Below are 25,887 nucleotides of genomic sequence, written 5' to 3'. Positions count from 1 at the left end.
CTGCCCTTGAGGTTGGTCCGGAAGCTGCAGCTAGTGCAAAATGCAGCAGCAAGACTGCTCACTGGGGCAGGGTATCGCCAACATGTCACCCCACTGCTGAAAGAACTGCACTGGCTGCCCATTGGCTGCCCATTTGCTACCGTGCCAAGTTCAAGGTTCTAGTTTTGGTGTGCAAAGCCCTATACAGCTTGGGACCAGGATACCTGAAAGACCATCTTATCTCTTATATACCCAGGCGATCACGGTGCTCTGCCCGTGAGGGCCTCCTGCAGATACCATCTTATCAGGAGGTTGGTTCTGTACAACATAGGAAATGGACCTTTAGTGTGGCAGCACCTACCCTGTGGAACTCCCTCCCCTTAAATATTAGACAGGCACCATCTCTGTTATCTTTTTGGCGCCTATTGAAGACCTTCCTCTTTCAACAAGTCTTTTAAGTTGAGATCTTATCCCAGTCTGCTTCTGTGTTGGAATTGCTTCTTAATATGCTTTTAAACCCTTTTAAAAAACAATATGTTTTTAAACTTTTTTTAAAAAAAAGGTGTCTTAAAAGCTTTTTAAAAAACATGTTTTTAAAGTTGTTTTGTTTTAATGTATTTTAATGTCTGTTTTTATGATGTTTTAAAGTGTTCTTAGTGCTTTTGTTTGCCGCCCTGGGCTCCTGCTGGGAGGAAGGGCGGGATATAAATCAAATCAAATAAATAATGTAAATGTACTGCCTTCAAGTCAGTTCCGACTTATGGCGACCCTATGAATAGGGGTTTCATGAGGCTGAGAGGCAGCGACTGGCCCAAGGTCACCTAGTGAGCGTCATGGCTATGTGGGGATTCGAACCCTGGTGTCCCAGGTCGTAGTCCAACACCTTAACCACTACGCCACACTGGCTCTCGTAAATCAAATAATAAATACATAAATAAATAATGGGTGCTCAAGAAGTAAGTTCTACTGACAGTGCTTTTTTTGTCATGGTACTCACTGGTGTGGAGTACCGACACCTCATTTTTTACAAAAAAAAGCATTGCCTATTGAATTCGGTGGGGTTTACTGTCAGGTCGGTATGGGGGAGAAATTCAGTTCAATTTGCACTTATTTATTTATTTATTTATTTATTTATTTATTTAATTTGTTTCATTTATAAACCGCCCATAGCGAGTAGCTCTCTGGGCAGTGTACAAAAAAGTTAAAATACAAAATATCACAATAAAATCAGCCTACAAACAATAAACACAAGCAGCAACAAAAGAAAGTAGAAAATTTAAAATTATAACATTAAACGCTTAAAATGCCTGGGAGCATAGCCAGGTCTTAACCTGGCGCCGGATAGAAGCGTAGGCGCCAGGCGTACTTCTTCGGGGAGGCTGTTCCTAATTTGTACTTTCTGAAATAATATGTGAACTGAAACACAACCATTCTTTAACATTCACAATTTTTCAAATTTTACGTTGCAGTCCTCCACCCAAGTGTGCATATTACAATCCATACACTTCCATAAAAATGCATAGGCAACGTAGGCTGGAGTGGTGTCTAAAGCTGCAATCCTAATCCCACTTCCGTGGGAGCAGGGATGAGTGAATTTGTCAGTTTCAGCTTCTCTCAGTTTTTCATTTTTTGAACCTTATGTTCAGTCCTCACAATTCCACATCAGATTCACTTTGCATCCCTGAATATCTTGTCTCCTTCTTCTTTTCAGCCAGACATTTGCCCAGTTTGCAAGGACAGAGTGTATCCACCAGACAGAGATCTTTGAGTACTGCCAGTTGCTGGGGTGTCCCCAAGCTTTCATCCCCTCTTTCCAGGTAACAAGCCCTCTCTATGTGCAGCCAGTAGTTTAAGAACCTCCAGCGTTTATTGCAGTTTGATGGATGAACTCTGAAAGTGCTTTCTGGGACAAGAGCTCTTGAGTTTTGATTTTCTTCAAGCTTAACAAAGCTTTCTCTAGGGGACGGGCTGTAGTAATGGTAGAACATATGCATCACATGTTTAAGGTCCCTGGTTCAATCCCCAGCAGCTCCTCTTGGAAGGATCAGCTCATGGGTTTTTGAGGGATACCGCCAATAGAAAACTCTGGGCTCGGAATGATCTAAGCTGACATAAGGCCAGTTTCAGATATTGGTCTATATTAGCCAGAATTAGATTTTGGACCTTTTCACATCTGATGCATCATCTTTGAGCCTTTCCTGCACTATCTGTGTGTGATCCTTGCTAATTTGGAATATGAAGTAGGAGAGAGGCATTCACAGTGTGAATGAGTGTTCTGCACAATTGCATTACAAACTGAATTAAGCAAACCCTACTTACAATCCTAGTGCAGATGCAATGCTCCATCCTCAGTGGCCCTCCTTTCTTTCATCAGAATTTCTCCTCACCCCCTATCTGGGCTAGTTATTATGTATTATCATTGTTAACTCCATTACTTCCTTTCATAACTGGCAGGGGCTGGGGGAGTTGTAGCTAAGAATGGAGGCAATGTGGTTTGTAGCAGGGCTGGCCCTGCTGTACAGCAGGGCGAAGCAACCAGATTCAGGTGACACCATGAAGAGGGGATGAAAAGGCAGTAATTGGTATCTGAATGGTGCAGCAAAACTTTTAAAAAACATTGGCCCTAGCATGGAGGTGGGAGCACCATTTGGGTTTTGCTGAGAGCCAGTGTGGTATAGTGGTTAAGGTGCTGGACTACGACCTGGGAGACCAGGATTCAAATCCCCACATAGCCATGAAGCCCGCTGGGCCAGTCACTGCCTCTCAGCCTCAGAGGGAGGCAATGGAAAGCCCCCTCTGAATACCGCTTACCATGAAAACCCTATTCGTAGGGACGCCGTAAGTCAGGATCGACGTGAAGGCAGTCCATTTCCATTTTCAGGCAGCCAAATGTCTTGTGCCAGCATGAGTCTATAGGAAGCATGCAATACATCAGTACTGGGCTTAAGCCTCATTTGTGAAAATGCTCTTTAGAAAGTATAGTTCTTGGCAATTCCAGCTTCCTCAGCTGTCCCAGACGTTTTCTGCTTATATGCATCCCTTGATTATACAGTACACAGAAAACAGTAAAAGTGTATTTGCTATAGCAAGAGCAGAAGGAATCCAATCTCTCTGTCAGGCAGGATGTTGCTTTTGGCAAGATTTTAAAGGACCAAATCATGCTTGATGCTCAGTCGCATATAATTTTTCACTGATATCTTACACAGATCAAAGGCAGCCAGGGAACCTGCAATCTTCGCAGGACCAGTGATGATGATGGTTGGGAGAGATTAATTAGTTCATTTCTGGGTATTTTTCTGCTCCAAATTACCACCCAAGCTGCCTATATTTTTAAATTGAATCCATAAAGTGAAGGGCTTGGCAAACCTTACAGAGTTCTAAAGAGCTAAAAACTGTAGCAGTAAGGCTAATAATAATAATAATAACAATAAAAATACCCACCCTTCACCCATAGGTCCACAGCAAGTCACAATAATATAAAATACATTGTTAAAAAAATACATTATTAAAAACCGTTTAAAATAAATTACAACTAGAGAGGGTCCTCAAGGGGACAGGCTATAGTCATTGGTATAGTGGTACCAGTGTCAAAACCCAGGGTGAAGAGGTGTGTCCTCAGCACACAATGAAAGCTGTATGGTGAAAGTGTCAAGTGCGCTTCTTTACAGACAAAACCCTTCAGCCAGGCTCTAACAGAATGAAATTCCCAGGATCATTAGAAGATATTGAACATGCTAGCCTTTTTATACGCAATAAACCTATGCTGAAGGAAACTTCGCCCTGCCCTACCCCAGCATTGTGTGATGCACAAACTAGGTAAATCAGCATTACTATCCCCAAGTCACGTTTAGGACAGTCCCACATCTGCCTCTTAGCCAATATACTATAGTAGCTTTAAAAACTTCAACAACTGATCATGTAAGCTAGCCTTCAACAAGGGCTCTTTGGGCTAGGGCTGAGGCAAACATCTACCTCAACACTTCCGTGTGATTATTCACCCCTTGCAAAAGTGGGGCAGGGATACTTGATTAGGTGTGTATGTATAATTCCAAGACATTGCAGGGGGATGTCTCACCTTTAAATACAAAATTGCCAATGGTTTTTAAACTTTTTTTAAAAAAAAGCCTCGCTGCCATTTCAAGTAGTGGCTCAGCCGTCCACAACAGCCCAGCCCTGAACAGAATGTGTCTCATTCTTTAGCTCCGCCCCTGCCATCTGTGCAAGTTGTTCTTTTTCTCTCCTGTTTCTCATTTACAGGTATACAAGCTGATTTATGCCTCTCGCCTTGTGGATTATGGGCTCACTGCCCAGGCCTTACATTACTGTGAAGGGACTGGGATGGCACTTCTTGCCCAGAAGCAGAATACTTATCCTGTCCTCCTAGAGCAAGTTATCAAGGTGGGTTTTTGGTTATGGATGAGTGAAGCTAATGAGTATTGTAAGTTGCCTTGAGACCTTTGTGGTATAAGGTGATGAATAACTAATGAAATAGCAGCAACAACACCATCTACGTTTCATATGCCTGTAATCCTGTGGATACTTAGGGAGTCCCTAACATGTTCAGGATTAGGCTGGAAATCATATGTTGCAGGATATTCACAATAAAGCAAAGCAGGGTTCTTCAGAAGTCTACATATTTGTATTATCGCTTCCTGCTATGGAAAGAGGTGTGTATAGTTTGTGTGTGTGTCTGTGTTTGTATGTTGGCACATGCAGAATGTGACAGATCTATAGGGGAAAAACATTATTGTTATTTATGTGTAATTGCCAGTAGCATTCTGTAGGTGCAAAAACTTGGAAACTATAAGGGCTGGATTCATAATGCATATATAGTCCTAGTCTCTACTTTATAAACAGGGAATCTAAATAACACAAACTGGTCCCTTGGAAGTCACTTTTTCCTTATCTGCAGACCACCAGGACATAGAGATGCAAATAATGCTAGGAATAAGGTTGGGGGCAATGGGAACAAGGCAAAACCCTGTCCCAAATTATAGTTCTCCTACACACATGCTTTATCTCACCCAAATTGAGTAATTATTTCCCCAGATAACTTCCACAACCTCCCAGTTCGGGCTGCTTAACAGTCTTAGTTGTACTGTATTGGCAGAAGGTATCTTGTCACTATGATGTAGTAACCGGAGTAGGTCTAACACCCAACTCAATAATTGTTATTTTCCAGAGGCTTCATCATGTTAGTCAGTTGCAGCAAATACAACATGGTCTTGTGCCACTAAAAGATTTCTGGTGGCATATTCTATTGTGGTACAGTGCATACTTTGTCACATGCATGACATGATCACATAAGTGGGTAGGTGTTTATGCCTGCCTGTCAGTACATTATTTGTTGTTGTTTATAATAATCATAAGTAATAATAATAGTAATAATATCCTGCCCTTTCTCCCAAAAGGAGTCCACGGCAGCAAACAAAGGACAAACACTAAAAACATCTTTAAAAAGTTCCAAAACAAAGCAAAAACATTTAAATATTTTTAAAAAACATATTTTAAAAAACCTTTAAAAACAACTTAAAAAGCAGTCCCAAAATAGAGCAAACTGGGATAAGGTTTCTACTTAAAAGGCTTGTTGAAAGAGAAAGGTCTTCAGTAGGGCCCGAAAAGATAAGAGAGTTGGCACCTAATATTTAACAGGAAGGGAATTCCAAAGGTTAGATACCACAACGCTAAAGGCTTCCTATGTTGTGTGGAATGGACCTCTTGATGAGATGGTATTTGCAGGCCACCCTCACCTGCACAGTGCAGTGACTGACTGGGTATATAAGGGGTAAGACAGTCTTTCAGGTGACCTGGTCCCAAGCTGCATAGGGCTTTGTACACCAAAACCAGCACCTTGAACTACATACATAGACACCTGAGAAACCCAAGATAAAGAATGGGGTAGGGGAGAAACATTTTAACGAAGTGACTGATGCCTAACAACCAAGTTGTGCAAGAGATTTCTATGCAGTACATAGGTGAAAATGAGATCTAGTTGAAAGAGTAAAAGATCTAATCAGTGGCTGTGACTCGGGCTAAATTACACATGACATTAAACGTATAGTTTGATGTAGTGCACATATTTTTTAAAAACTTTAAATTGCACCCGCTGGAGTGGGGAACTCATTAGGATTGGGACTGCTGCACATGGGGAGGGTTATTTTAACCCTTTCTTTCTCCACCACGGTTCTTATGAAAATTACTCTGTCTCTGCAATTGCTGTTTGGCACAACACGGAGGCTCCAACTGGTGCCAATGGGAGTTTGCTGCCAGTGCCAAATAAGAGCTTGGGGAGTTCCCTTGGATCAGTGGCATGGGAAGAAAAGGTTAACATCACCCTCTCCGTGCACTGTAGTGGTGATCATATCCCCCAGTTGCTTCTATATGCAGTTAAAAACACCAGACCAGGCACTTTATTATACAGCCATGAGAGTGGCTGTATAATATAGTCAGCGGGGATTTTTCACATTCCGCAATGTTAAATGGAAAATATCCCCCCATGCCATTCTGAGGCTTCCCATAAGCTCATTTCAAAACAAAACCTTACAAAACTTATAGTTCTGAACTCAGAAACGCTTGCTTAACAACCCTGTCAATTTTCATGGCGATACACAAAACAGAGAGAATCGAGAGTCCAAAGTCTAAAAAGAGGGGAAAAAACTCAGACCCCGTTTGGAATTTTTTCTGCCAGATTTCTCATAATCTGTTGAAATTCATTAAAAATCAGCCATGTTCACAGAGTACCTGTAATCCTAATACTGACACATAACCAGGTCACATAACCAGGTTGCCCATTTTTCCTGAATGCATGACGTAACGTTTCCTTAATTTGGGAAAAGGCAGTACCTTAATAGAAGGTCCTAGGTTCAGTCCCTGGTCTGTGGAAAACATATTTGGTGGTAGGGCTGAGACAGATCTGTTTTTGCCAGAGGGTCACTACCAACCAGAGTAAATGCTAAGTTAGATGGATTTGGCTTGGTATGAGCCAACATGACTTTGCAAGTTCTGTTCCCAGTAACCACAACTGCCCTTATAGAATGGCAGTGAAAAAGAACAGGGCATTTCCCCCAGGGCATTCAGATGAACTGTTCTTTCCCTAGAGACCTCATGAAGGCAACATTGTATCTGTGGAATTAAACAGGTTTTGGTTGGCTTTTTTAAAAATCTCTTTTGCCACATGGCTTAAACAGCCCTCTGCTTGTTAGCTCAGAGGAGAGTCACTGCTGCAAACTGCTACTCCCCTTTTTCCCAATGGCACAGCTGGCAGACCGGTTGAAACTCTCTGACCCACGGCTGCTGGAGAGACCTGCACAAGAGATGACTTTGGAACTGGACTGGCTCTTAGAGCTCCGAACCAGATGTCAGCAGTGGGAGGTGAGTCCTCTTGGGTGGGGTGTTGATGGAGTGATTTGTGACTTTACTGATTTGGCAACTCAGGATAAAATGTAGGGAAGCAGATTATCATCCAGCTCAAGGTGCACTATACCCAAGGTCAACCACATATTTTTTGCCACCTGAGGCAGAAAATCCCACAGGTGCCTCTTTGTGACAGTAAAATACAAAAATTACAAATGAAATAAATGACAGTTTGGTGCCCTTTCATGACACCCCAAATCTGTTGCTTGAGGTGACCAGCTCACTCTGCTCTGACACATAGTGTGGGAGATCATGGCGGCACTTGATGGAGAGTGCATGATTCTTGGTTCAGCTCTTGTGTTCAAGCTTGCAGCAGAGAGAATAGCTTTCCTTCTCTTCCTCCCAGCACCTAGCTGAGCTCCATGGGAATCCTCCCTGGCTTGGCTGCCCCTTTAGTATCACCTCCCAGGCAACACTGACTTCCTCTTCCACCTCCCTCCTGACTGCCATCTCCTGGAAGAACTGGGAATGTATCTCCATTGCCAGGTAATGGTGTTCATCTGTGATGGATGGGGCCATGTGTCCATTGTCATGGTAATGGGGCTGATAAGTGTCATCACTCCTCATTTCCCCCCCCTCTGTCTGAGCAATGTAGCCATCTTCATAAACACTATTTTGGCTTGTTGTTTTCTCATGATTGTATACCATGTTAAGTGCCATCCTGATGTTAGATAATATGGTATATACATTTTACATTGATAAAAAAATATATTTTTGGAGATCTGTGAAATTGTACTTCTTACTGAAGGAGAAGAACTCGCTGGCTTCAACATGCCTTTCTTTCCGTTGCATCTGTCCTGAAAGGCAGGAGATGGGTGGCACAATGAAAGGGCTACTCCTGTCAGTAGATGTAACTGGATTCTCTGTGTGTAGTTCTGACAAGCATCAACCCCTCCCACCTGCTTCCCATAAAGTGTAACAGAGACTGATCACCATGGGTTATAGTGATTTGTCATTGGGCTCTGTGACTTGTGCTTTCTTGGCACTTTGGCTGCCTTCATGCCTGTTGGCTTCAAGCTTTACCTAACCTGTGTTTTTCCCTCTCATCTGATATAAGGAGGAAGGTCTTTGCAGTGCTACCTCCACACAACCAGAATTTCCCAGAATCAGTGGATCAATACCAGGTAAAAGAATGAACGAACAAACAATGGCATGTGTAACAAAAAGGAGCATTCAGATGCAATTAAATGGAGCCCTTTTATATTTATTCCGACACTTAAGAATGCTACATTCTGTAATTACATGCCACTGTGGAGGATCAAGGATTAGATTCAAAGATGTATTGCTTATTGGCATCCTTAATGGAATCCATAAGAAGCCCCTACCTCTTCCCCATAATTTTAGCTGTATTACGGTCCCCATAGCCTTCTTAAAGCAGCGGCCAGTGGGGGGGAACACAAAAGATAAGGGGGCTAAGCCTGCCTGTCATTTGAGCACTGGTGGGCCTTGTTGCTAAGTAAACATGCATAGGTCAGACTATAAACACATCAGATGAGATTGAAGGGCTGCGGCTGCTTCTCCGGGTCTCTTCCCTTCCTTCAGGCAAGGGATCTACATTATAAAAGCCCTTTACAAGGCTTCTTTGTTTTCTCTGTATGTAAGCTTTTGCATAATGTCCAGGTTCAGGCACTGTACTTGCCTTTCCCTGCAACATGAGGCAATCATGTTTGCAGTAAATCCCATTGAATTCAGTGGGACTTACTTCCAAGTATGTATGTGCAGGATCACAATCTTAGTTGGATCGGTGGTAGAGTTGCCAGGTTTCCAGTTTTTGCCCAGAGACTCCAATTTTTTTGGGTCGTATCCGGTTGAATCACCCCAATTTCTGAACTCTTAGCTTTTTTTAAAAATTAAGTTTCTAGGTGGTGCCCTCCCCCTCTAGGATGCATACCTTAACATGGTGAGGGGGTTTGAGAGTGCTGAAGAAGCTGAGAGCAATGCCGTCAGGAGTCTAGACCAAGAGGCTAGACTCCTAGCAGGGGCACCCAGGGTGGAATGGTCAAAGCTGAAACACCAGACTAAGATGCATCCAAACTCAGAGGAAGGCAATGGTAAACCACCTCTGAATATCTCTTACCACGAAAACCCTATGAACAGAGTATCCAAAATGCAACACGAGATAGTGCTGGAAGATGAGACCCCCAGGTCAGAAAGCACTCACTGAGCTACTGGGGAAGAACAAAGGACAAGTACAAGTAGCGCTGTGACTAATGACGCCTCTAGGTCAAAGCTGAAAGGAAGCCCAGGGGCTGATGCGCACAGATGTGAAAGGAGAGTCCGGAGTTGTACGACGCACACAATAGGAACATGGAATGTGAGAAGCATGAACCAGGGAAAGTTAGAAATTGTCAAGCGAGAAATGGAACGTATCAACATTACAATACTTGGTGTGAGTGAATTAAAATGGATGGGAATGGGACATTTCCAATCGGGCAACTACAAAATATTTTATGCAGGAAATGAGAAAATAAGAAGAAATGGGGTTGCTTTAATAGTGAGAAGTGATGTAGCAAAAGCAATTAGGAGCTACAACACAAGGTCTAAGTGATGTCAGTGAGATTAAACGGGAAACCTGTTAACATAACCATCACCCAAGTCTATGCTCCAACGGCAAACACAGAAGAAGGGTAATTGGAGAGATTTTATGAAGAAGTACAGGAAGAAATTGACCACACACCAAAACAAGATGTGCTGATAATCATGGGGGACTGGAATGCAAAAGTAGGGAACAGAGAAGAACTAGGAATTGTGGGGAAATGGGGGCTTAGGAGACAGAAATGAAGGAGAAAGACTTATTGAATTCTGTGGAGCATTTGTTTCTTGCGAACACATTTTTTGAGCAACCAAAAAGACAACTGTACATGTGGACATCACCAAATGGTCAATATAGGAATCAAATTGATTATATAATTGGTAGCAGAAGATGGAGAAGTTCCATACTTTCTGTGAAAACAATACCAGGAGCAGACTGCAGTACAGATCATGAACTGGTCATGTCGAAAATCAGAGTAAAGCTAAAGAACAACAACAAAGCAATCATAATGCCAAAATACAATTTAAATAACATCCCAGAAGAATATCAAGATCAAATAAGGAACAGATTTGAGGCGTTAAACTTAGTTGAGAGAAAACCAGAAGAACTATGGAGTGAAGTCAGAGACATTATCAGGGAAGAATGCGAAAACACAATACCTCTAGTTAAAAAGAGAGAAAGACCTCAGTGGATAACTAAAGAAACTCTTAAAATGGTTAAAGAGAGAAGGGAAGCAAAAGCAAGAGGAGATAGAAATACGGTCAGAACCCTAAATGCAACAATACAGCGACTAGTATGTAGGGACAAAGAGAACTATTACAATAGTTATTGTATAGAAATAGAAGAGGACAACAAAAAGGATAGAACAAGAGCCCTATTCCAAAAGATTGTAGAAATGAAAGGGAAATTTTAACCAAGAGTAGGGATGCTGAATAATCAACAGGGGAACACACTAACTGACTGAGATGAAATGAAAGGAAAATGGAAGCATTACACTGAAGATCTCTATAAAAGACATGCAAGGATGACATTTTCATTGATGGAGGAACCGTTTGATGAAGAACCAGCAATTTTAGAATGTGAGGTGCAAGCTGCTCTTAAAATACTTGGAAGAAACAAATCACCAGAAACAGATGACATACCAATAGAGTTGCTACAAGCTACTGAGACTGAATCTGTCCAAATGTTGACAAAATTTGTCAAGAAATATGGAAAATTAAACAATGGCCCACAGACTGGAAGTGTTCAATATACATCCCAATTCCAAAGAAAGGGGATCCCAGGGAATGCAGTAATTATCGAACTATTGCCTTAATATCCCATGCAAGTAAAGTAACACTCAAGATTCTACAACAAAGGCTCTTATAGAGCGAGAAATGCCAGACGTCCAAGCTGGAGTTTGAAAGGGAAGAGGTACAAGAGATCATATCGCAAACATACGTTGGATAATGGACTGGACTGGACCAAGGAATTTCAGAAGAAACTTACCCTGTGCTTTATAGATTACAGCAATGCCTTTGACTGTGTAGATCATGAAAAACTATGGAATGCTTTAAAAGAAATGGAGGTGCCACAGCATCTGATTGTCCTGATGCACAACCTATACTCTGGACAAGAGGCTACTGTACAAACAGAATATGGAGAAACTGATTGGTTCCCAAGAGACAGGGATGCATTTTATCACCCTATTTGTTTAATCTATATGCAGAACATATCATACGGAAATCTGGATTGGACCAAGATGAAGGAGGTGTGAAAACTGGAGGGAGAAATATCAATAATTTAAGATATGCAGACGATACCATACTACTAGCAGAAACCAGCAACAATTTGAAACGAATGGTGATGATAGTTCAGGAGGAAAGCACAACAGCAGGACTACAGCTGAACATCAAAAAGACTAAAGTAATGACAACAGAAGATTTATGTAACTTCGAAGTTGACAATGAGGACATTGAACTTGTCAAGGATTATCAATATGTTGGCACAATCATTAACCAAAATGGAGACAATAGTCAAGAAATCAGAAGAAGGCTAGGACTGGGGAGGGCAGCGATGAGAGAACTAGAAAAGGTCCTCAAATGCAAAGATGTATCACTGAACCCTAAAGTGAGGATCATTCAGACCATGGTCTTCCCAATCTCTATGTATGGATGTGAAAGTTGGGCAGTGAAAAAAGCGGATAAGAAAAAAATCAACTCATTTGAAATGTGGTGTTGGAGGAGAGCTTTGCGGATACCATGGACTGCGAAAAAGACAAATAATTGGGTGTTAGAACAAATTAAACCAGAACTATCACTAGAAGCTAAAATGATGAAACTGAGGTTATCATACTTTGGACACATCATGAGAAGACCTGATTCACTAGAAAAGACCATAATGCTGGGAAAAACAGAAGGGAGTAGAAAAAGAGGAAGGCCAAACAAGAGATGGATTGATTCCATAAAGGAAGCCACAGACCTGAACTTACAAGATCTGAACAGGGTGGTTCATGACAGATGCTCTTGGAGGTCACTGATTCGTAGGGTCGCCATAAGTTGTCATTGACTTGAAGGCACATAAGAACAACAACAACAGTTAGGAGCCTCGATAGCTAAAAAGAACTTCCACGGTAAGTATGCCTTTGAATAACAGATGCTGAGAACAAATAACAGGGGAAAGCCTTCGCCTGCATGATGTATTTGTGAAATTTACGAAACTGACCTGCTGGAAATAGAATGTGGGGAAAATAAGTTGGTCTGATCCAGCTGCTCTCGTATTCTTATCCAATAGCTATTGAAATTCCTATTTAAAATAAGAGCTCATTTGTAGCCTTGGTAGGTGTGGAGTTTTAACATGGGGATAATGTTAGTGTTAGGATCCGGTGTAAAAGGGCAGGATGTCCTGTTATTTACATTACCCACTTTTGCATACTGCAGTCATATTCCCGTACTCGCACGTTTCTCCATTATACAAGCTGTGTTTTTTTCCCTACTTTGCCACTCCTTGCCAAGAATTCTACAAAAGCTCAGTTATCGGATAAAGAAGAAAACCAGGCCTGTTGAGCAGGTTTGTGCAAAAAACAAAACAAAAACAAAACAAAAGGAGATACCGTGATCTGTACAATTAGTGTAATTTTTTCTTTGTGTAGAATTCAACTTTTCTTATTTCTAAGGATACAGCAGTAATTTGTCAGGTTTGATTCCCATTGCAGATGTTACAATCTCTCCCAACACCTACTACCTGATCTTTTTATCCAGAGATACCAAGGATATACTGCAACCTTCTACATTCAAAGAATGTGATCTACCACTGAGTTGTAGCCCCTTCTCATAAATTAACTGCTCATGGATTTTCTAGTTCACTTTGGTGCATGCTCATCTTCTGTATCAAATCTTACATTATCCAGGTTTGGCTCCCCATTTAGAGTTTGCACAAAGTCAAGGCTGCTGGGAGGATCTAGACCAACATCCTTCTAGTCACCTGTCACCAGTGGACTCAGCTCAGTACCAGCCAGATGTGGGCCAGAGAATATATTTGCATGCTGGACCAGGGCATCCTATAGATACAACTGATGCAGGGTTGGAGGCTTGTCTACCAGGGAGTGACCAAGGCTCCCTTTCTTCTCCAGGAGTTCCAGATGATCTCTCCTCATGCCACCCACCAGGTAGAAGGGACTGCTGCAATAATTTATGATGGTGTGTGCATATGTTAGAGTTACCTGATCTCCTTCCAGAAAACATTGAATCTTTTATATTTCTTGATTTTAATGGCAGTGGGAGATGAGGCAGCCATGACTTTTCCTGCTTCTTTCATCTCCTGCTGCACCTGCTCCTCACCCCCACAGCTTGTTCAAGTCTACAGGGAAAGAAGGGTGGACAAAAGAACCAGGGATGCAACAAGGTTATGGAAAATGATTGTCACTCTTTTGCAGGGTGAGGGCTCCTAAACCTTTAACACAGGTGGGGAACCTTTGGCCCTCCAGATGCTGCTGAACTATAGTTCCTATGAGCTCAAGTGAGCATTGGCCAATGGCTAGGAAATTGTAGTTCAACAACATCTGCAGGTCCAAAGGTTCCCCATCCCTGCTTTAACAGCTGCATGACAATCAATATGATGGAGGAACATTCACCTGTCAAATTCCAGCTTGTCATGCTGATAGTGAAACACATAGGAGACCTGTCACAACTTAGGGCTCATGCATACCTCCACACTTTGCCTATTCTGTTATTCTCTTGATAATCCATGCCCCAGTAGCTTGTCTTTGTTTCCCCCCTCAAAATCTGATGTTTCCTGTCCATGCATTGGAGGCATGTCCTTATTTTCAATAATTCTCATTTCCTGTTTGCCCACCTCTAAGACCACCATCCTTCCTGTCTCTATCAACTGAGTGTGTGCAACTTTTTTTTTTTTGCACTTCCAGGTCTCCATTTTGGGTGAGGTGAGGGCAGGATTCAAAAATGGAGATGGTGATTTTGTTCAACTTGTTCCAGTTCATCTCAAGTTGTTGCTTTCCTGCCTTTCTCAGGCTCCAGTTCTAAATCAACGCAATTCAGCTCATCCTACAATTGCCCAGCTGATCCATGTAACCCCCCTCAGCACTGGCAAACAAGCATGTAGGGGCCTTAAACTTGGGGATGTAGTTGGCCCCATAAAGGGTAGTACTCCTACTGAGTTGTATTTGAGCAGCTCCACTGGTTTTGGTGCTGCCCACCTGCAAATTTGCATATGAATATATATATATTAATAAAATATATATAATAAAATGGAGTCCTGTTGCTCGATCAGGCCCAACTGCCCTGCTGATCTGTGCAACATCATGTATATCTTGTTTTAATAAACAGATTTTTGTTAAACATGCTGTACACGGGCTGGTAGCAGTCTCACCACACCAAACAACCAGCATAGAGGGCCTGCTTCGTCATATGCTACCACTGGAACAGGAGCCAAGACAGTCCCCTTGAAAGTTTCTGAGCCTCCTACACCCACGTTTCCTTTTCCTTTTTGCATGTTTATGTGCCCGATGGATAACTGTGCATGAGAATAGAAGCAAGCAGTCTGTTTAGTGTACACATGGCTACAATAACCTTTATTCAGTGAATGGCAAAAATGATGGTGACACTGTATAGGGCTGGATTCTTTAGCATGCTAATGTAACAAAACAGTAAATCCAACTTGTGACACATCCATCATATGTTGTTGTTGTTGCTGCACAAAATCTCCTTCGCACTTGAACATAAGCCTCCAGATCTTTCCGTAAAGAGTTTCCTCCCCCAAACACCAAACAATATACACATGCACACAAACAGCCCCCCAACACTCTAATTTTGACAGAAGCCTCCAGATCGTTCTTCCCCCTCCTCAACTGATGACATTAGAGGATAACACTGACTGAACAGAATGATTTCCCTCCCCCCACAACACCAGAAATGAACACACACATACACTCTTCCTCTTTGTCCAACAACCCACACACATTTCAAAAGAAGACTCACACCAACTAAAATAAATGATACCAGACAATAGCTGGGATGCTTCACCTGTTGCACCAACCTTGCACTGCTCAAAATGGCCACTGGTAGAAAAGGTGAGCTCTCTCAAGAAGTAGGCAGAGCAGCATAAGTCGGATACACAAGTCACAGCCCACCAGAAAGGGTGAGGGAGATTGTCTGAGGTTCTCAAAAATAAAAGGTACAATGAATGTACACATCTTTCCTCTGTTCCTCCAAACTAAAGCCTGCAAACATTGTAAAAGAGGTTTTTTAAAAAAATAAAATTAAAATTAAAAACAAAAAAGCTGCTTTATCAAGAGCAGCTTTATCAAAAAAGCAGCTTTATCAAGAAGTGGCTGACAGCCAACAGGAAGTTAATGAGACTGCCACAAGAAATACAAATGAGTAGAGAAGAAGTAGTAGGTGAAGGAGGCGGCTGTAGGCAGTGCTTAACCATCTACTTCTGAAAACCAAGGGCAAGGCATTCAGAGATCGCGTACAAGCAGTGCCTTAATTGCATCTCCCCACCCCCAATTTGGATTAAAGCAGGGTAGGGAAGAATAGGATTTTAGGATGATACAGTGTGGGAAAGCAGTGTTTGTAGACAAATGTCATATGGATGAGGGAGAATTAAGGGATGTACAAGAAACTCACTATCTACATTAAACTACAACATGAATGTGCTCTTTGAGCCAGGCCCAACATAATTTTTATTTATTTATTTAAAATATTTCTATCCTGCCCTTCTACCCTATAATAGGGCACTCAGGGCGGCTTACAAAGATAAAATCAGACATGTACATAATAAAATTGTAAACAATAAAATCACAAAAACATTAAAATAAATTAAAATACATAAAATACAATTAAAATACATAAAATACAATATATATATACACACACACACATATACTGTATATAGGGAGTGGTACTAAAGGGGACTACAAGGGTAAAATTTAATGTAGAAGGTATAAGCCGTATTGAAACCAGTAGGGTTTGCTTCTGAGTAGATGTGTTTAGGATTGAGTGGGATGGTGGTGTGTGGGAGAAATGCAATTCTTTTTCATTGTGGAAATGGATAAGAGTTTGCTGCCTGTTTCTGCCCATGTTGGTCTGTACATCGTGGCAGTACTGTTATGTCTGAACCTAGATGCTTTGGCTGCAGAGAGGCCATTTCCAGGGTACTGAAATGTTTCCTAAGAGTTCTTGCCACTTTGAAGTCCAGATCTTGGATGGTACCATAAAATCTGTTTTGGTATGATCTGTAGGGGGCACCGTGGAATCCTGTGGACCCCATCACTTCCCTGGTGATCAGAAGAACATTCCAGAGCATCAGGTGAGAGATGGAGGGAGAGGGAAAGGAGACATCAAAATTAGATTTAGAAGTCAGATCTAACACACCCACCCACACAAAATCTCAGTTTAACAAGTATAGACCAGATCAGCCCTGGCCATTTTTGTCTATAATATCAACAAAATGGTTGGGCTGGAGCTCCTCAAAACTGTGAGTAGTACTTGTGAGTACAATTTGTTCTAAAGTTGGGGTTATTGTTGATGACCTGAGGTGCTGCCTCTCTTATATATTATTAAGAAAGGGAGATCAGACTGACTATACAATTATGCATTAGAAAATTATGTTTGGGTGGGGAAAATGGATAGAGAGGGTCCTTCCCCCCCACAATACTAGTACCTGGAACCATCCAATGAAGCTGAGTGGTGAGAGATCCAGGACAAGCAAAAGCAAGTACTAAATCACCCCACATATAGCTGAACTATGGAATTCACTGCCAGAAGATGTGGTGATTACCGCCATCGTGGACGGCTTTAAAAAGGGATTAGACAGGTTTATGGAGAATAAGGCCTTTAATGGCTCTAGTCATTTTGGCCGTATGGTACCATAATTAGGTTATGAAGATTTTTCTTTTGACTTCTCAAAATAACCTGTTGCATGTTTTTCGCCTGATACCAGAACACTTTAATTGCCCGGACCCGATCCATCTCTGAGAGTTCCACTATATCCATGGTAGAGGATATCCCACAATCCCCAGAGGTTGCAGGGGAGGAAGTCACATCAGAGAATCTACCAGAAGATGAAACTGAGCAAACAAAGGTGAGGCATCCAACTGAGGGTAGCTGTGCTGTCTAAAAAAAATATGCTGAGGCCCATTGGCTAAAGCTAGGATTTTATCTCTGCTTCAGAGCAGTTTAGAAATGTCAGAATCATACCTCATGTTCTCTCAGACTGGGAGACAAAAACAATCTAATTTACCTTTCAGGTGGCTGGGAGTACTGCAGGTAATTCATTCACACAGAACTTCACACAGTTACAGCACAGTCTTATGCACGTTTCCCCAGAAATAAGTCCCGCTGTGTCCAATGGGACATTTTCCTGGGTAGGTGTGCAAAGGTTTGTAGTCTTAATGTATGGTATTCATTATCTCAAGATAGGATGATGACTGCTAGCTAGGGATGCAGGAGAAATTTGTTTCAATTCGCATTTAAAGTTGAATCTATCAAATTTGCACTTTCTGAGACAATACAAGAACTGAAACACAGCCATCTTTGAGAACCACACTTCTCCGAATTTTGTAATATGGTTCTCCAATCAAACAGTGTTTACAAAAATGCATATATTGGGAAAAAGCATAAAAATAAATAGTGAAAATGCATTATATTAGGATGAATTGCTTGAAAAAATGTGAACATTAGTCAAAACTGAATACAAAAATGTGTTTATTAGGAGAAATTTGCACTAAAATGCCAAAGAGTTTTCATAAGGCTTGTTTTTTTAAAAAAACACAAATTACTGCAGAAATGTGGAGAACTGAATAAGAGTGGAAAATAAAGAAATGGAGAGAACCGAAATTGATAGGTCCCTCCATTCCTACTGCTAGCTTAGGTAAAATCGTATTGAATTGGTCTGTCAATGGCTATTAGCCGTGGTAGCAAAATGGAACCTTTGACATCTGAATGCCAGATGGTGGGATCAAACAACAGGGGAGGGCTGGTGCTTTCATTCGCTGCTTGTGGGCTTCCCAGAGATATCTGATTAGTGGCTGTTGGAAACAGAATAGTGGGCAAAATGAATTATGGCCTGATCCAGAAAGGCAATGTTTTTGTTCCTGCAACCAACAGGTGGGATTTTGGAACCTTCAGCTCTTTGACATTCTCTTGCAAAGTCTAGCGATATTTTCACAGACTTGATGTTTGCTTCTATAGTCTGAACATAAAATCTATAGCTAGAACCGCATATTCCATGTCTTCCACATGCTGTGCACAAGGCGAGTGAGTGAGGGAGAGAGAGCCTCACATGTTCTTTTTGGTGTCATGTGTAAAACTGTCCAAGGACTTCAGGACCTTTCCTAGTCTGCCAATACAACAAAGCAAGGAAGTTTTGTGTTGGTTTGGTGCTTTCCTGTATTTCCCACCATCTCTCAGTACTCCATGATTAGCTCTCTTGAAGGAAGACAAACCCAACAGCGCTCACTCAAACTTTTTGTATTTTCCCAGGCCTCTAGTTTTGGCTGGCTCAATTGGTTTCGATCCAAGCCAAATAAAGAAGCAGAACCCTCCAAGAAGGTACCAGCCGCTACTGCTCCAGTTTCTCAAGTAATGAGGGGGGTCTCTTTAAAAGCAAATTTCTGTTTGTTGCAAGTTCCTGGACCCCACTCCCAATGTTCCCCAACGACTGTGCATCACGGGATGCTTGGTCTGCCATTATAATCTTTTCATCACTGGTATGCACAGTTTGAAAAGGGCTGCCATAGGAGGGTGACCAGTGAGGTGCAGACAATGGGTGGAGACATTTTGGAATCCTGCATTAAATTTGCCAGAGACTGGCATGGGAACTGTGGAATGTGAACTTTAAGAAGAGGGCTGGGATTGACAGGGAAAGTCCATGTTCACATCATTAGCCATTGTATCGCCTGAGGCAAATGACTAAGGGCTTGTTTATACATTCAGCAAAACCAAGCACTAAATCTTGCCTCAGGTTCTACCACTGTGGGCTACAATGGGAGTTGAAATTTGGAGTGCTCCCCCAAAACAAATCAACAAACCTGCTTGCACACAGAAAAATGGCATGCTGAGGAGAGGGTTTAGCTGAGCCCTTCTCCCTGATATTTTGGTTTTGTTTGTGCAGGAAAGTATTTATGTAAGGGAGCATTCAAGCCTCTCTCTTCTAGCCTGAAATGGTACTGTTCAACAATTTGCTACTCAATTCTACTGCATGTATAAACTTTCCACCTTCCCTGTTGGCTGCCTTCTCTTCCTTCTGCCTTCATCTCTACTCTCTCTTGTCTCTTCACTTATCCGTCTTGACTCTTTCAACTTTACTAGCAGAGTGCCTCCTGTTCCTACTGTTAGTGGTCAGTCCCTCTAATAGTGAACTCAGTTGGCAAGTGTCAACCTAAGTGGACTACAGCCAAAATGGGGGGATATATTTGCATGCCTGGGAGAACCCTAAGGTTTGCAGATGTGCAACAAAAAACTCTTTAGCGAGCTCTTCCCCCCCAAAAAAAAACTAAGAATGGGGTCCCTTTTGACTCTTGAATGTGGAGGCTGGGTCCTTTTGGCCTGTAAGTTCAGAATGCCGTTCTTTTCTATTCAAATTCCAAATATCTTGTAAATATCCTGGGGAATAGATTTAGTATGCCTTTGTTTCATTTTTTTTGGGGGGGGGGGCGGACATGCCAGGATTCCATCACAAGGAGGCTGAGGGCAAATCCTGCTTGGTTTCATCACTGATGTATGATTTCCTTTCTGCAGCAGAAAGCAGCTCCACCACCATTCCTCCCTCCCATAGGTGAGATGAGGCCTCCATCACTTCCTCCTCTTCCTCATCTACCTCACACAGATGGTAACCCTTTTCCCAAAAGCTCTCCTGGTAAATATATTCTTGTATGTTTCTGAACAAACTGCTGAATGTATTCTTGATAGGTTGTAACAAAGGCAGATTGTATGCAAACATTTATAGCACATAGTACTCCACAAAGTAACTCTGGAGATTCCCCCAATATTTTGTAGCAGATTTTATGGGGAGAGGGGAGGCAAAGGGGCAACAACCAGGAGGATGGAAAAGCCCCTCACATACAAACAGAAATAAGCTTATGCTACTTGGTATCCAAGCCATTGTTAATGGATCAGCTTTTCTTTTCATTTAAGGAGAAAACCCCCCAACCATTTTCTTTGCAGGAACCAAAAATCCACTAGGCCAAAGCAACAGGAAAGGTGCCATGCTTCCAGATGCTGGAGACCAGGTGAGAGGAAGAAAACCATGTTGCAAGTGAGGAGAGACCTGTATCTTGGAAGGTTTCTTCTTTGTGTCACTGGGGCAGGACAGGAATCCAATTAAACAAAGCTGTTAGCTCTGTTGACAGAAGTCTAAATCCAGCTGTCTTGACAGCATTTCTCCCAATATAATGTCCTATATCTCTGGCAATTCCCCCGCTACTCCGCCCCCAACCAAGGGATCCTGGTATTTCCTCTGGGTTTCATTGACTCCCAGGTCCAATGCCTTGACTTTTCTGGTTCATGTTTCAGGCTCCTTTCTCCAAACAGTGCAGCCCTGATCATTTGCCTCCACCCCCAGCAGGAGGAACAGTTCCACTTTTTAATCCTGCTCAGGTATGGTTTTTGTTTGTATGTGTGAAAAATGTTCATGCATTGCCAAAAAGCTATATACAAAGAAATTACAGTAATGATGGTGACAACACAAGAATCAACCTTGTCCAGACTTTATTTATTATTTTATATATGAAGGTGTTTACATACCACCCTCTCACAATACATCAGCATGGTATCATGGCGCAGCCTATATACTGTGGACACTTATTTATTTATTTATATCCCACCCTTCCTCCCAGCAGGAGCCCCGGGCTGCAAACAAAAGCACTAAAAACATTATAAAACATCATAAAAACACACTTTAAAATATATTAAAAAAAAATCTTTGAAAACATTTTTTTAAAAAAGGTTTAAAAACACATTAAAAAGCAATTCCAATATGGGAACCAATGATACTAAATGCCCAACTTCTGGTTGAGGCCATTGAGGCCTCTGTAACATGGAGACAACCTAGTGCCCACCAGATGTTTTCAACTATTAACTCCCATCAGCCCCAGACAGCGTGGCTAACAGCCAGTGATGATGGGTGGTGTAGTCCAACAACATCTGGAGGGCGCCAGGTTGGGGAAGGCTGCTGTAGTCCAATGTTCTGTTTCAAATAGTAGCCAACTGTCAGGGCATGTTGGTAATAATGACTTATCTCTGCTGTTTGTCCCTGGAAGTATACTGCCGGTACATGTAGGCTCCACTTGGATAAGAACCATGATACCTATCATAATTTTCTCCATTGTAGTTTTTTTGGCTGGCTTCACAGACAAGTACCACTTTGTATACTTTGTACCAAGGAATCCTTGGTCAATGTTCATGAAGCAAGAATGATGCAGGTGCCTTATTACATTGGTTTGAGTGTGAGACAGGGTTCAAGGTTGGCACCTTAATCATTTCTACTGCAGAGTTAAGAATATTTGAGACATGTGCCTAAAATTCTGTTAATCATCTCAAAATCTGTGTCCATAAAAGTGTAGTGGCCGGTGGGCAAAGGCTCAGCATCTTCACCAGCAGAATAGCTGTGTGTAGGCATGGGGGGCTTGTATTCCCCCCCACCTTAGTTCTCTTTAGGGTTTAGCATTCAGCACCTAAGCAAGCAGGGAGATGGGTCAAGGACGGCCAATGTGAGCTCAGAGCCACCTGGGGCCTAATCTGAGGTTGCTAACAGACATTCCAGTCTGATGCTCTGCCAAGAGTGCTGTGTGATGCTGGGAAGGTGCCTTGTTAACCAGATAGTGTAGACCTTGGAGCAATTAACTCCCTGCCAGGAAGCTAGAGGCTGTGCTTATCAGCTATTGTTATGCTGTATGGCCCTAGGAAGGAGCCTCCATCACTGGAGGGCTATGCCCGGGAAAGCCGTGACTTAATCCTTTGTAGTAATTAGTTGCTCATTACTGTGCTGTAAATATGTATCCTATAAAAGGGTTCCTGGTTGCCCAGTTCAGTGTTCAGACTGGTCCATGTTCGTGCAGAGCCAGACAGCCTGTTCCACCCTATTGCGTACACCTGTGGGTCAAAAGTTATCCAATAAACACTTTCCTTTTAAGTAAACCTGCTGCTGAGTCTGCCTTGTTCGTCTCTCTGAGTGCCCAGGCCGCGTCAATACAAAAAGTCAGAGAAATTGGAGGGATAGATCCAAATTGTTATATCTGCAAATGTTTGTTGAATTTCCATGTCCTTTTTGATTGCATGATTTTTGAGGAGCAAGGTTTATAAGTTTAACATAATTCTTTCTTTATTAACAGGTTATCACACCCACAGTCTCCAGACACCCGCAAAGGATTTTTCAGCGACAGTATCCACCTCCTCCACAATAATAAAAAACACCAAGATATTTCTGCCCTCTGGCAGATCAGAAAGCATCCCCTTCCCTGAAGATAACAAGTCTGATCCTTTAGGCAGCTGGCTGCTCGTCCTCCCCCCCCCCCAAATACAACTCTCAAAAAATGGTATCAATAAAAGTTTGAGGGGATGAACATGTATCTTTCCCACCTTTTCTTTGTTGAAAGTACCATTAAGCAGGTGCTATTCAGTTGTGGTTCTTCTCACGTGTAACAAAGACAAAAGGAAGATATTTCAAGTTGGGCCTGGTCCTGGCAATGATAAAAAGGAGTAAACTGAATGCTAGGAAAACTCCTGTTTCCTTTTACAAGCTGCAATCCTAACCAGGTCTACCCAGAAGTAATCCCCATTGAAGTGGGGATCAGGAAGGAACTTAGCAGCTACAGCTGCTTCCTTAGGAAGGCTACCCTCATAGTGTCAGAGCTGCAATCACTTGACAACATACATTCAGTGTGGATGAATCTTACAAGCCATGCAGGCCAATTCTATGCACATTTACTTAGAAGAAATAAGTCCAATGAGGCTTGCTCCCAAGAAAGTGTGGATAGCAACAGGGACTGAGGCTGTAATCCTGCACACACTAACTTGGGAGAAAATCTATTGAATAATATGGGACTTTTAAGTATAGGATCACACTGTTAGGCTGCAGTCCTATGCTCATTTACTTAAAAGCAAATCCCATTGAAATGAGTGGAATTTAATTCTAAATAAATATGCATAGGATGGGGGTGTTGCATATCACAGGAGGGTAAACTCCTAACCTGCATAATTGCTTGGAAATAAGTCCTGTTGATTTATTTCTAAATTAAATGTCCAAGGGTTTGTGCAAAATAATCAGGCTGCAAAAATTGCATTTGGTTCAGTGTAATTCCCCTTTCCCCTTTATGAATGACTGGATGAAATCCAACATTACTAGAAATCTATATAAAGTCCTCAGGAGCTGGATTTTTATTAAAATGGTTGTGCGTTGTTGCATAGCAATAGGAGAGGGGTAAGCCTGGCAGCCTTCCTTTGGGTGAGGTGGGGAAGGACTGGTGAAGATAATTGAGGGTTTTTCTGGAGAGAGTTGAGATGATGTGAGTACCGACTCTGAGTGAGGAGCTGCCTTTCCACTTGGGCTGAAATGCTGCTGTCTGTGAAAGCTGCTGTGAACATACTCATGGAGGAGATGAGTGGGCTCCTCTTCCCCAGTACCTCACCAAAATCATAATTGTTAGAAGAATAGCTGACCTAGTGTACTTGAGAAAGAATGTGTCCTATGCTCACCAACTCAACAGTACGCACATGGGACAACATTTCTACTTGGAGTGGCTCCAGAAGAATAGAAGAAGAGCCTTGCTGGATCAGAATAAAGACTCACGTAGTCTAGCATCCTGCTCTCACAGTGGCCCACCAAATGCCTATGGAAACCTGCAAACGACATAAGTACAATACTCTTGCAGGAAAATTCTGGCCTTTGAGTTATTTTGTAGGGTCCGAAGAGCCCATTTCTTCCTCATGTCTTGACTTTAGGGAATATATGGGACTAGCCTTTAACTCTGTACTACCATGCTTTGTTTTTCTCATACAAAACAGTTGATGCTCCAAGTTATTATCTGTCCCATCCCCATTTAAATAAAAGCACTATTAAAATGGCAAGCCAGGTTTTTGTGTGTATGTTTGGGGGGGGGATTGTCTTGTGCACACCAGTAAACACCAAGACCTAACCCATCTTTCTGCTAGTGAACGGGTGGAAGGGTTGTATAGAAATAATGACAGAGGTTACCTCCCCCTGCCAATCAATGGAACTAAGTTAATATATTGACACAAATTAAGTCCTCCTTCCAATTGCTACACTTAATTCATGGAGTTAAAGAACCCAAGAGTTTGGTGTGTAGCTTCTTTAGGAGAAATGTACTGGCTTTTGGTTACAAATGAAAGGATATATTTTTCCTAGGCTTTTGCTGTTTACAAACATGAGTAATCAAAGAAGGCCATTTGCTGAGTGGGAACTTACCATGACATGCATGCCACTTCATCTATCCACATGTGGCAGGGGGAATTTTTCACACAGCCGCTTCCCCAGTTTCTTGGTGAAGAGCATAAGAATTGCCTGAAGAATTGCCTGGTGGGTGAGCCCCAGGTTTATCTATCATGACACTCTATTCCCAAAAGTAGTCAGTCAGGGCCTCCTGGAAGCTCACAAGCAAGGTATGACGATGATGGTCTTTCCTTATTACTTTGTTCCCAGCATCTAGTGATGTTGCCAAAGTTCGTAACTCCTTTATGCAGAAAACAAATTTGCCTGGCTTGTAATGCTCAGTCATTAACTCCAAGAATTTGTAGAAGAAATCAGTTTCTTTTGTTTTCCTTCAGCTGTTGAGGCTTTGGGAGGACAGTTTTTAGCCTCATCTTGTCATAAGCTGAATATATGTATCTATCGATAAAAGGAAACGAGGAGGAACAGCACTTCGCTCAAGCTTGAAATAAGGATTCCATTAATCACTATATATATATATATATATATATATATATATATATATATATATATATATATACACACACATAATTGTGATGAACAAAACAGAGGGGTTTCTGCTTCTGCCTTAAGCTGCTAACATATAAATGTAATGATGCTGTTTCCAAGATAGTAGTTATAGAGCTTTATGGACAGAATGCTCAGGAGGCCTTCACAGAAGCTATGCCAAGTGGAGGCCATGTGGTGCCAATGCATCCAGGATATATATCCAGACATTCTCCCTCCGCTAATTTTGGACCTGTTGTCATCTCTGTAGCTATTATAGATAAGTAACATGCTGTGGTTTTCACTGTTGTTCCACTTTTTTTAGTTAAAAGCACCGATTTGTAGTTTCTGTACCATATGCGTAGGTCAGTTGTACTTTAGTACAGGTGATTTTGACTAAAGAAAGTGGAGCCTCTAGTCACGTGTCTTATGTATTCGCTTGCCAAGGTCAGAAGCTGCTGTTCCTTGCCATTCTGTTCTGAGTGTGAAGTGGTTAATAAAAGTATAATATTGTAATGTGTCAAGTTCTAAAA

At 41.9% G+C, this 25,887-nt stretch overlaps 1 protein-coding gene and 1 long non-coding RNA gene across 12 annotated transcripts in view; one reads left to right on the top strand and one right to left on the bottom strand.

Annotated features, from left to right (window-relative positions):
• The window catches only part of SEC16B (SEC16 homolog B, endoplasmic reticulum export factor), a 67,074-nt gene extending 42,569 nt beyond the window's left edge, over positions 1-24,505 (top strand). For 6 of the 7 annotated variants that reach the window (XM_061634193.1, XM_061634194.1, XM_061634197.1 and 3 more), the window contains 12 exons: positions 1,691-1,796; positions 4,237-4,377; positions 7,237-7,350; positions 8,450-8,516; positions 13,314-13,571; positions 16,665-16,732; positions 17,366-17,506; positions 18,907-18,975; positions 20,164-20,281; positions 20,590-20,654; positions 20,938-21,021; positions 22,755-24,505. In XM_061634193.1, the coding sequence (XP_061490177.1) occupies positions 1,691-1,796; positions 4,237-4,377; positions 7,237-7,350; positions 8,450-8,516; positions 13,314-13,571; positions 16,665-16,732; positions 17,366-17,506; positions 18,907-18,975; positions 20,164-20,281; positions 20,590-20,654; positions 20,938-21,021; positions 22,755-22,826 (1,303 nt within the window). In that variant the 3' untranslated portion in view covers positions 22,827-24,505. The remainder of the gene's footprint in view (positions 1-1,690; positions 1,797-4,236; positions 4,378-7,236; positions 7,351-8,449; positions 8,517-13,313; positions 13,572-16,664; positions 16,733-17,365; positions 17,507-18,906; positions 18,976-20,163; positions 20,282-20,589; positions 20,655-20,937; positions 21,022-22,754) is intronic. The other variant, XM_061634196.1, reaches the window with a different exon arrangement.
• Positions 16,300-25,887, bottom strand: part of LOC133388060 (uncharacterized) — a 34,147-nt gene continuing 24,559 nt past the window's right edge. For 3 of the 5 annotated variants that reach the window (XR_009763646.1, XR_009763644.1, XR_009763647.1), the window contains 2 exons: positions 24,848-25,267; positions 21,127-24,261 (listed from right to left, as the gene is read on the bottom strand). This is a non-coding gene — a long non-coding RNA (uncharacterized LOC133388060). Of the gene's footprint in view, positions 16,701-21,126; positions 24,262-24,847; positions 25,268-25,887 lie in introns of those variants that run through there. The other 2 variants (XR_009763648.1, XR_009763645.1) reach the window with 2 other exon arrangements.

This window comes from Rhineura floridana, chromosome 6, assembly GCF_030035675.1.
Source record: "Rhineura floridana isolate rRhiFlo1 chromosome 6, rRhiFlo1.hap2, whole genome shotgun sequence".
Taxonomy (NCBI): domain Eukaryota; kingdom Metazoa; phylum Chordata; class Lepidosauria; order Squamata; family Rhineuridae; genus Rhineura; species Rhineura floridana.
This window is presented reverse-complemented; position numbering and strand designations above follow the sequence as displayed.